The following is a 12,014-nucleotide window of genomic DNA, read 5'->3' on the forward strand; positions in this document are numbered from 1 at the left end:
TCATTGCGGGACTGTTGTCAACAAGCCGTTTTCCGTCTTCGCACCCCGCGTCGTACCCTGCAGGGCGTTACCATATTGTATCGATGGCCAGCAGCTGGCTTGCTGAGTAGAGGTCAATGTATCGAATAACAAACGAGTGAGACTTTGTTCCGTGTCAAAGGAGATAGGCGTTGTTTCTTGCTGACAGCACTGGCCCGATTCTGATTGCATCCTTACTATTGCTATCGCAGACACAAGGTTAGAATTCATCATGCCCTGAAAGTGTGGCCACGACTGCAAGACTTCGATGGCTTGCAGACGGACTCGGTGGTCTGGACATCTATTCGATACACAATACAGCCCGGAAATGATGCCAATATCCAGGAATATCGAGGGCCGCTCGGGTGACTTGTGGATAAACGCTTTGTGGGCGGCAAGGAGGGTCACAAACTCAGGCGTCAAATACTCCGGAACTGGCCCATGCGTCAGACAGATCTTGACAGTCAGGGTTTGGGAGAGATATTGCAGTCGAAGGAGATCCGCTCCTCGTTGTTCTTTCGGGCTGAGTGTGGAGTATTTATTTTGGCACAACATTTCGAACTTTTCGGCAAATTCGTCAAACGCTGCCAAGATTGCCCGTTGCTTCTGACACAACTGTTCAAAGTTGGCTAGGATTTCGGCCTCGGAGAGTGACCAGCATTTTGTCACCCAGGGAACCTCGATGCCCATCACGTGTCTGACAGCTTGTAGGGCCTCTGTGAGGTTCTTGAACTTTTCTGGCATGCAGTTCCACATCCCCTGTTCCTCGAGACGCATGTTGCTGGTCATGTACGGCCCTATCCCATAATGCGCGCCCATAATATCTAATCGTCTAAAAGCCTCCACTAGATCCTGCTCCTTACCGCTAGGCTCCACCTGCTGTTCCTCATTCAGGATGCGAATTCCACCACGCAGATGTTGGAAGGCAATGGTATAATTTCCCAACAGGAATTCAGACAAGGTAAAAAGCAGGCAACACATTAAAGTAACCTCCCGTAGTTGAGGGTCGTGGGACCAGCCGCGCTTACGCAAAAGTGCCAAAGATCGGGTCGACTGTTCCAGAGCAAACAAATGTCGAGGGTCATCCAGGCGTGTGCCGGTCAGCTGCATTTTGCTGGCTACTGAGTCCTCATGGATGGCAGCTAACATGTTAACCGCATGATAAACTGCCGGTTCTGCGTCTACCATCTGCAAGACTAGCCGTTGCCATAGCTGCCAGTCAAAAAAGGCAACGAAGTTTGCGATAACATGGTGTTGGAAATATGAAAAGTATCGTCTTTCATCTGTGTTTAGTGCGCGGCATATATGACTTCCAACAATAGGAAGGGATAGTGTGGACCGTGCATAAGTTAATCGATGCATATCGTACCCCTCACAAATGCGACCGGTGGAGCTGCAATTTCTGCAGGTGTCGGGGAATTCATCACATTTGACATGGCGCGATCTGTTTTGAGAATTAGACAAGGCCTGACGATCTCAGGGAGCCCAGTTCATCTCAATCTTACCGACAGGTGCGGCAACCTGTTGATGATCTCTTTCGCTTGGTTTGGCGCCGTGTAGTACTGACAACTGCTTGCGTCATGTCCATCGCCTTCTCCAGGTCTCCCTAAGCTTATTCAATATTCGAAGGGTGCGTAGTTGGACAACTGGGGATTAGATCAAATGGCGTGACCTCCTACAGTTTGGACCCCACAAGGCTGTCAATAAGATTGAGGCTCCGCTCTCGCTCGCGGTAGATCGGCGGACGAACACGAGGATCCGGACAATGTGGAATTACTCCATTTACAATACCGATACAATACGCGGCATTCCAGCTAATTTCATGTATCTCCTCCGTACTCTGTACAGAGGTGAGGTATATACGGAGTACGGAGTACGTACATACTTAGGAGGTACACAAGTACTAGTTAGTATAAACTTTAGATACTTTAACCCAAACGCTTTAGGGCAATACGAGCTCTGATTCTCTAAATATTGTCATGGGACACGAGATAGTGTGACTGCTTGTTAGAATGTTTCGTCTGGTGCGACCTAGTAGGATCTATCTTCAATGTTATACACCCAAGGAGGTGTTTGTGGGAGGTTGAAGTACTATGTACAACATTCCAAGTTGCAGGTACCAAAACAACCCTCTTCAATGGTGAAAGCTCCATAAGGTGTGGCTGGTTGACGTGGCGTATTGACTGTGGCTAGTGAGTGCTGTGGCTTGAGATGGATCGGAAATACGGCTGTGTATGATGCGTATTCGTATGGTCATATCCGGTACGGCCAGGCACGGACGTCGGACCTTTAGTGCACAGGACGTCATACCTCATCTCATACCCTTATACTAGATACCTTTTTCCCTCAACTCATAGACACTGTATAGTACATAATCAGCGTTTCTAATACTCCCGCAAAACCACAAAACAATTCCTCTACGCGGGGAGCCTATTACTCTGCATCCTTTGTCCCTTGTCGATACTTCTACCTTTACACCCCCTTGTTTATCTATCCACCACACTGCTTTCACATATACTATATCGTATAGACCATACCATGTTATCCGCCGAGGCCATCATCTCCCTGGTGACGCTATTGGTAACCTGCCCGCCTTCCATCCTCGTGGTTTGGAAGTGTTTCCGTGGTCCACAATTCACCTTCACCGGTTAGTTCTGGTTTTTTGTTTTATTTTATTTTTTATTTTAATTTTTTCGACGCATGTTTCTGACTCCTGTTTCCGTTCCATAGATATTGAACTTGGAGTCCGACCGACGCTTCCTGCGCTTTCTCCTCATTATCAGTACAATACCATAATACTGCAATTCCCATCTCCAACTCCAATGGTCTCTACTCGACATATTTACCATTATTCTTCAGCGCTCGGATAAAATACCGTTCTTCCATTTTTAGTGGCATTCTCTGGTCACAACCTTGCTTTCAAGATTCAAAAGCCAGTGGACTTATGTATAACAGAATTTCGTCGAACATTTTCTTGAACTTTTCTATTTGCCTGCTTAATATGTTAGTGTATAGAAATGGATCAACTAGCCCAATCCCGAGGATACTTAATCAATAGGAAGTAACAATTTAGGGTGGAAGGTTCAATGCCAGTTGACAATTTATTTCCGAATACCTCTTTCCATTTGGTCTTATGACATACTTTAATATCACGACTTTGCTCAGTGAACATATCAACAAATGCTTCCCTATCTAACGTTATAGTGATCTTCCTTGCGTATCGCTGCTGCTCCAAGGAGTGTACATTTTGTAATGATCGGCAGGGAAGTGAATGGCATGGTATTGCCAACCATCGAAAGGTGTCTATTTTGTTGCCTTGGGATGTGCGATTCATACTTGACCTTCCTTCCGAAGTCCTGACCATCCTGATTTGAGACTTCTCATGAAGCCTCTTCGAAATAATGTCGGTAATCATGACCCTTCACTTTATCAGTGTGAATCACAACCACCGAGATGGATAGAGTATACGGTACTAAGATAATACGTTATTGCTATCCGATATCATATCGAGTAAGTAGAGGCTTCCTTAGATCTGTCTTCTAGTATAACCTTTCCTATATGGCTTTATATTGTAAACTTAGCTTCACCCCTTATTAGATTAACAGCGTCTCATGCAATATCTGAGTGATATCGGTATTTCCCAGAGTTCCACTTCACACGGGGTACGATTTTCCGGAAGTACAGACACAGTCTGTTGGAGTTTGCTTGTGGAGTGAAAGGTAGTCTAGAAACTATATTCTTTATTAGGGCTGGTTTTCAAGAGGTTTAACCGAGCCATCACGGCAGTCGCTGGAGGGATTTATAGTCCCGTCGAGTAATCCTGGTACACCGCCATGTCGGTGACGATTCTATATTCAATCGAAATCTACCTAATATATTGAAAGTCTGAATTAATTTGTAGAGTTTCAGAAGTGACAATGTTTCCAACTAAAATAGAAATACGTTAATGTCCTTTAAAATTTAAACTATCGCTCAAAGTGGGCAGGTGGGTTTTACAATTTTATTCAACCCAACCCAACCCATTGCGTTCCCCGGCGCGGGATCTAGGCCTTGAACCTGAACCCTAAACCGAGCGTTAATTTCTGAATCTGTTCGGGGCGGATTTCATAGGTTGCCAAAACCGCTCTAATGACTTGTTGACATGATCGGCCATGGCGGAAGTGCCAGCTCATCATACAGCTGCAGTTCTCACTAGCCTGTCTTTAGTATATCCAAGCGACAGCTCATCGCTACTATGTCCAGATAGAAGTAACCGAATTTTATGTCTATAACATAGTCGGGGTGTACCCCCTGCAAAGAGTGCACTTCGTAGAGCTTTAGCGCGCATGTCGTGGCTCATGGGAGAGCTATCAGGATGCTCGCGTATCCTGATGACAGAAGAAACTGTGTTCCCAGTTTAGCTTTGCAGTGCTCTGCGTATTCCTGGTTCAGCTGTCACATGGATAGCTGAAGACGTGAAGAGAGGTGCATAAATAACGTATCGTAAAGGCAGTGCTGCGGGGCTATTAGGAGCTAACTGGTATTTAAATACGTAGATCGATATCTATCTAAGCTAGAAGTGGTTTACCACGATATCCAGTACTACCGTGGAGGTGATCGGTGTATGCTGATAAACTATCTGAATCTGCATTGCTACCTCAGAAAAGAAATCTTGCATAAGCTTCAGTGTTGTCGAAATGCACCCCGCCGATCTTCTGTGGCAACTGGGAAACCGAGACTATCGCTCGAATGCCGTGATAGGTCCACCGGACTGACCGGGAGTTGGGCACCAACATGGCACACTGTCTAGAGCGGTATGTCATGCAAGCTCGTGGAGTAGTAGGTAGATATTCTCACGGTCAGACCGTGTGCAGGCCTTCCATATTGCAACAGATATAGCATGGTAGTTCGTATTTGTATCTTGTTACCCCTGCCCATTGTCCCCCCGTCGGAACATTTTCTCGCCTCGCTTGGACAAGGCCCCGGTTTCTCTCTATTCCTCTACTCTATCTTTCTCGAAACCCCAAAACTCAAAAACAAAAAACAATGTCTACCGGTCAGAGCTCCATCTATTCCCAAGCCTTCAACTTCGGCTCGTTCCTAGAAAGCGGCGTCGATCCGCGCACGGGGCTATACACGTTCAGCGTGGATCTGTATGAGACACCAAGTCACTCGCGGGACTTGCCCTCATTCAAGTTGTCGCTGTTCTATAATCCCCTGAACACAGTGGACTCTGGCCTGGGAACTGGCTGGGCCTTTCATCTCCCTTTTTATGACCCAGATACGAAGACGTTAGTGCTCTCCACCGGAGAGAGCTTCAAGGCCACCGAGATAAATGACCGGTTTATCGTTGTTGATCAAAAGCTTCAAAGCTTCCAGGCGACCAAGCTGGGGTCTGAATATCACGTTGTGTATAAAACCGGCCAGACAGAGGTGCTATCAAACGGCAATGGTCTCTATAACAGGTCTGTTCCGATCACCGTCTACGCTTCCAATGGCCGGGCGATTGCCCTCACCTGGACTCCATCAGGCTCCGAGCCCAGGCTCAGCAAGATCCAAGACGGAGCCGAGGTTCTGGTCGAAGTCCAGTACGGAGATGGCCAGGTGCGTGTCGTTCGACAGCCCGGTACCCCCGATGAGAATGTCTTCACTCTTGTCCAAAAGAATGGTCAATTGGCACAAGTCCAGTCGCCCGGGGAGAACATGTCGCCATGGGAATTCTCCTACAAGAAAGTTGATAGTCGGTGGCTCTTGCTAACACAACTGACTACCCCTCTCGGGTCAGTTGAGAGCGTATATTACAGACCAGATGGCCATCGCCTGCCCAATGGAGCACCGTACGAGACAATCCCCTATGTCACTTCACATGAGCTGCAGCCGGACCATCAACAGCCCGCCATCAGGACATCGTATACCTATTCTGCGAAGAACTTCCTTGGTTACGATGGCGGCCGGGACTGGACGCCCGACGGCGACAACCTGTATCAAGTGCCGGCGGGGTACCAGTATACGTCGACTGCGCGGGTTGAAGACGGGGCTACAACCGTGAATGACTATGACAATTTCCATCTTCTGGTTAGAACTGAACGGCAGCAGGAGGTTCAGAAAACAACACGCGCTACCGCCTACCATGCCATACCCTACATTGAATTCAGCGGCCAGCCTCCGCAATGCCAACTGCCGAGCGTTGTCGAAATCGCTTATTCAAATACACAGTCCCGTTCAGAGCGCAGGGAGACAACCAGGACCAGTTTCGACGAATGGGGCAACCTGACCCAGGAGATTCAGCCTAATCAAGTCATAGTCAAGCGGACCTACTACCCACCGGAAGGGGAGAGACCGGACTGCCCTGCGGATCCCCACGGCTTCCAGCGCTACCTCAAGGAAGAAACGGTCGTGCCGGCTGGCACCGAGCAAGGCGCAACCGTCCGCACTGAGCGCTATACTTACCATGAGCTGCCGACGGCAAGGGGCGCTCTGGTCGACATATATGTGGTGGCAAAACAGCAGGTCACTCTAGAGGGTGACCGCGTACTGAGCACTGTTGACCTTACTGATGTCGATGCTCCTACGCCCAAAGATCACGGACGCTTCTAGCCGCGGAGAATATGGCTAACCGCAGACCCACGGGCAAGATTAACATGGGACCATGCGTATCCGGATAACCATGAACTCAGGGAAGGCTGACCACTACTGCAGCTCAGGGAGTCACTGTCCATAATGTTCACGTTTATTCACTCTCGATTGGATTGATTGAATTATGTCTTCTCTGTCTACTATATAGTTCTCTATATACCACATCCTATCCAAGAGACGGCCAAACAGGCGATTTTGAACGGGAAAGTTGTCCGGCTACAACAGTCACGTCTGGCTGTGGCCAAGATGGCCATTGCGTGATCCGGGTCTCTACTGCACCAGAACATTGTCAGATATATGAAGCTTCGTATCTCTATATTTATGACTGGTCAAGATTAAGCTTCGTAGTTATGGAGGTTCAACATGAGCAGTCTCCTAACCGTACTCCAAGCAGTCCACCAATGCTACCCAACCTAACTAGGAAATTCCGTCCTCTATAGCATATATCGAAACATCGGCGACCGATCCCCCATCTTCTCCATCTCAGACTCGTCCTGCCCTGACACATCCATCTGATCTCGTTTCCGGTTAATCGTTTTATATGATAGACGAAGCATAACCGCGGCGATCATGCCAGCGACACAAAAGCCCAGTTCCAGGGAATGTCCGAGGATATAGTTTGGTGCGTCTTGCGAGCGGTAGAAATTTGATGCCATCGCTAAATGAGTTAGCGCCACATTTACCCGGAATGAGAATAATTTTGGCAAAGAAAAGAATGACTTACCACCAGCCAGATTACCCAGACCAATTTGAATGGCCATTCCGGAGGCGCGCTTGTAGTCGCCGGCGAGGTTGGCACTGAGCCAGGTGATGTTTCCTGGAAAGGCGGGATAGATACCTGTCTCTGTCAGACTCTTACATTCAACGCGTGGGAAATGAATGATAAACATACCAATAACCGACACGAATACACCAAAGTACACCACGCCCGGCACACCTCTTCCGGTTGAGGCAAGCACAATAATAAATCCGGCGGCGATGAGACCCATGAAGAAGAGAACAAATGGCGATCGTTGCTTTCGGCGATCCGATAGCCAAGCGGCGATGACGGCGACTACAGCCGCCGTGATGTAGATTGGGACTGTGAGCAATTGGGCTGTCGACGATGTATATCCGAGATCCTTGATGATGGAGGGGAGGAAAAGCGAGATACCGTAGAGAGGACAGGTAATACCCCAGTACACTACTTGATCAGCATTCATAGAGCAATTGGGGGAAGAAAACGTACCAATTATGGACACGTAAATCTGCCAGTCGAGGAGGGCGTCAACTACATATTTCATGCGAAATTCGGTAGCTTCCGACGTTCCTCCTGTGTTGTGAGTACGCAGCATGTGAAGCACGAATGTTCGTTCTTCTTCTGTAAGGAATTTGGCGGTTTCGGGAGAGTCATGGATGGCGAACGGAGCGATGCATGCTACTAATACAGTGAGCAGGCCTTCCAAAATGAAAATCCAGCGCCAGCCGGCGTAGCCCCCAACTCCGTCCATTTTCTATAAGATATGTTACTAGAACTCTATCATTGAGATTGAAACAGTACCTACTGCAATTCCGTATGCTAGAAGTCCTGAGAATGCACCGGCAATACTGGCAGCACTAAAAAACAAAGCCTGTCGGTACTGAGCCCGGTGTCGAGGGTACCACAGGGTGATGTAGTATGCAACTCCGGGATAAAGACCAGCCTCTAGTAAATTGGCATCGTCAGTCCAAGCGGAAACATAAGCTGTAGCATCACATGGCTATGTGACTCACCGGCAACACCCAAGAAAATGCGCGTGGACAATAGTCCTGCGTAATTGTGAACAACACCCATCAATGTCTAGTACAGAGCCTGTCAGCCATTTTACCTTGGCTACGACAAATGTCGATGGCATACCATAACAATACCCCACGCGACCATGAGTAACGGTAACCACCTTGACGGCCTCATTTTCTTCAGCAACAGGTTACTGGGTAGCTCAAATGCACAGTAGGTGAAAAAGAACACCGTCACTGTAGAGACCGATAGTCAGCTCCTCATGCTTCATTAGATGAGTAGGGAGGAAGTGCATACAACACCAATTGTACTGCGGCCCCGTTATATTCAAATCGTCCAGCAATCCCTCGATTTTGGCATTGCCAATATTCCCCCGATCCAGGAAGGCGAGCAGATACAGCACGGCCAGCATTGGAATGATACGAAGATCCATCTTGTGGAGGATTCGATTCTCCATCTCGACACTATACGCGGGCAGTGCCTCATCATGTAGCCGTTTTTCGTCCACAACTTCCAGGGAGCTTTCGGCTACATTTTCCACGGCGGAGCTCGACGGCTTCTCCTGGTCTGACGAAGGTTGACTATGCATATTGAAAGGAGAGGTAAGGAAATCTGTCGGACAGCAGGAACTCAAATTAGCGGAGCAATCGTGCGGGAACACAAAGGGTCCCAACCTGCTTATAAACACAACATTCGTAACTAACTATCTCTCAAGCTAGCCCGCGTCCCCAACCTTGCCCTCGGAACGTGGGGTCACCCCTCGTGAGCCAAGCTTTGCGTAGTATCGTTCAGCTGTGGCGCTTGTGCCAAGTTCAGCGAGAGATATTGTCCCTTGCTTGGTGAGGTATGTCATGTTGAGCGAAGAACACCGGAATAGGATGCGAATGGAAAGGACAGCGGCTGGCATCTCACATATCATGACTTTGTCACGACAATATCAATTCAAATTAACTGCAAGGGAACTAAACGCGAGTTGTTGAGGAAGGGCAATACCCCAACTACCCCGGATTCCAAGTGGGCTTTCGGCCAGATTCGAGCAAGATCGCCGGGATAAGGTGACATTGACCAATCTCAGGGGGCCAGAGCGTGCGGGGTTGCCAGGGCTAGTCTCGCCTTGTTTGCGGCCTGAAATTCGGCCTTTCTTGCGGACAAGTCTCTCTCACGTGCCTTTTTGTCTCTCTGACGCGGCAATTGACGGATAATTCCGCATATCGGTGAGGCTATCTCTCGACCTGAAGATATGCTGTGATGCTTCGGCGCGATCACCGATAAGTCTGGTCCGGGCGGGAGGCTGTCTTGGCAAATCCTTATGTTGATACTTTTGTTCTATGTCCTTGTTAATCTAATTCAAGGAAAATGAAAACGTTCTTTATGTACTTACTCCCTGTCTTCCTCAGCTGTACTTGTGTATTTGGGTTGCTTCTCTGTAGGACAACGCTGGTTGTACCATGGCATCACGTGTCTGTTCCCTTGCAGATATATATATTGAGTTTACCTACTGCCTCGAACTATCGGAGGTGAAAATTATGTTGCCGGAATAGTAATCAGTCCACTCTACAGAGTTTCTTGATAGAATAGTTTGGAGTGCTGCTAGTGTATTTACTCAACAGGTTGATAGCATATGAAGAATCAACACGAATAGATACATAACCAACGCGGCGCTCCTGCCCACTGTCAATATAATTTCCTACTTTCCTAGTGAAGTCCACCGGTCCTTGTTAAGACGTCGTCATACAGAACTTAACAGTCTGGGGAGAGGATTGCTCGTAAACAAAATGGAAGAGGCAAGAGGGAAAAGTAGAGGGAAAAAAAAAAAAAAAAAAAAAAGAAAAAGGTGTCCATAGAATTTAGAAAAGCAATAAAACAGAACGAAGAAATGGAAGGAGAGAAAGGAATCGATATCTAGTATATGAATATGGAATATGGAATGGTATCTGACGTGGTGCACGGGTCCATGCAACTAGGCAAGTGTAGGATACGGAGAATTTACCCTTTGTGAGTGGCACAAATACAGTTCACAGCTTTCCATGATTGGCAATACCTAGGAGCTGGATCGCATTAAGAAAAAGCCCTCCATGCCACTATCTGGGTTCGAGAAGGATTTACTTTTCGTTGTGTAAAAACAGAACCTACAAGTTCTAAGACACCTAATCTAGGGGTTAGCGATGCCAGGCCGTTGATTAAAGGACCAATATTACCCCTGATATACCTCTCGCGGGCCCTACAATGTACTAAGTAGCACACTGGATAGCCCAAGGTCGCTGCGTGCCTTACACAAGATGTCCGAGAGCTATGCAAAGCCACTCATGAACATGCACCGAAGATATACTACGTCAGTACAAGGTTCGAAATTGATGTCCGTATCACTGACAGAGTATGCTTGGATCGGGTTAGCAGAACCACCTGACAGACGGGATTATAATTGCCAACTCCTAGTCGCTGACGGCATCCCACCGGGCAGTAACATCTGTGTGATCGGATACGCTGCATCAACCATTGAGGACCTCTCAGGCACGATGCTTGACGAGCGGCCTTAAATGTTTTATCCAGAGTTTCGAAGTTGCGTACGATATGTGGAAAAAATTCCAAGCGTCGAAATTGGGGTTAGAGGGGAGGCTGACACATTATCATGATCAGTGTCGACTATCACAGATCGCGAACTCCGCCGCGCGGCGATGCTGAACCACGTTCGAGCGGCTGGGACGGGTCTCACATGAGCAATCCAATATCTTGGAGGATGGTCGAACTGCTGGGGGAAGAAGAGTTTATCTGTAGTTCAGTATGAGAGGTATTAGTATTCGTATAGTATTCAGGAAGGCTGGTGCGACCCCGGGGATACAGTCCAAGAGGGCATTCGAATGGACAGAAAATCTCTGCGTTGCCTTGAGTAATTTCGATTGATGACCGTCCTGGCGACCGTCTAGGTGGCGCATTCAGGTGGCGGATCGACGGCTCCTTTTCACATCATCATGCTATTTAGGAATTTAGCGTAATACGCGCACAAATGGGACCTGTAGTGGCGTCAGTGAGAAAGAGGGATTGATGGCATGGTGCCAATGACAGTGCAACCCTGTCTAGTAGTGTCCGATGTCTTCTTTGCGACCAACGAACATACGAAACCGGCAAAGCCGATAGGAATCCCATTGAATCGCAGTATTATCATTGCTTCTCGGAAATGGGTAGGAACACTGTACAGCAAAGGGGCTTTATCCCGTCTAGGGCATTGGCATACGTTTGTTGCCCGGGAGGCATGCGGCTGACCCAGGCAACACAGTTTTTCATTCTAGAAACATGATGTGGCACCAGATCGGGTCTCTGCAAGGCTGAAGGAGCAGGAACTCGGTCATCGAGTATCACTAGAAAGCGTAGAGGATGTGCCACACGACGCAGCCAAGGCATCCCAAGGTTTTTGTGGTGACACCATGAAAGAACACGTCAGGGGAGCGGCAGGGCAAAAGGTCCCATCAATCCTGTCGAGTCCATATGCCACGATCATCTTGTGGCTCAGTCTGACGAATAAAATGGCCAGCTTAGCGATCCCACCAACAACACTACTGTGAGTCTTGTGGCAAATTCAACGCTGAAGGCACCAGTCGTCAGGCGCAGCGAAGACGGAGCGGACAGG

General features: G+C 48.2%; 3 protein-coding genes across 3 annotated transcripts; 1 reads left to right on the forward strand and 2 right to left on the reverse strand.

The window, feature by feature from the left end:
• On the reverse strand, positions 1 to 1,206 carry ANOM_005876 (uncharacterized protein; the record flags this gene model as incomplete). The annotated part of the gene is made up of 1 exon (XM_015551133.1): positions 1 to 1,206. One exon carries the CDS (start codon positions 1,204 to 1,206, stop codon positions 1 to 3), a length of 1,206 nt encoding a protein of 401 aa, XP_015407676.1.
• Positions 1,207 to 5,043: 3,837 nt separating this feature from the next.
• On the forward strand, positions 5,044 to 6,594 carry ANOM_005877 (RHS Repeat protein; the record flags this gene model as incomplete). Its single annotated transcript, XM_015551134.1, has 1 exon — positions 5,044 to 6,594. One exon carries the CDS (start codon positions 5,044 to 5,046, stop codon positions 6,592 to 6,594), a length of 1,551 nt encoding a protein of 516 aa, XP_015407675.1.
• Positions 6,595 to 7,067: 473 nt separating this feature from the next.
• On the reverse strand, positions 7,068 to 8,978 carry ANOM_005878 (putative MFS nicotinic acid transporter Tna1; the record flags this gene model as incomplete). Its single annotated transcript, XM_015551135.1, has 7 exons — positions 7,068 to 7,291; positions 7,358 to 7,471; positions 7,526 to 8,126; positions 8,178 to 8,317; positions 8,386 to 8,452; positions 8,510 to 8,625; positions 8,687 to 8,978. 7 exons carry the CDS (start codon positions 8,976 to 8,978, stop codon positions 7,068 to 7,070), a joined length of 1,554 nt encoding a protein of 517 aa, XP_015407672.1.
• Between the last annotated feature and the right edge of the window lie 3,036 nt (positions 8,979 to 12,014).

This window comes from Aspergillus nomiae, assembly GCF_001204775.2.
Source record: "Aspergillus nomiae NRRL 13137 chromosome Unknown contig00104, whole genome shotgun sequence".
Lineage (NCBI taxonomy): Eukaryota > Fungi > Ascomycota > Eurotiomycetes > Eurotiales > Aspergillaceae > Aspergillus > Aspergillus nomiae.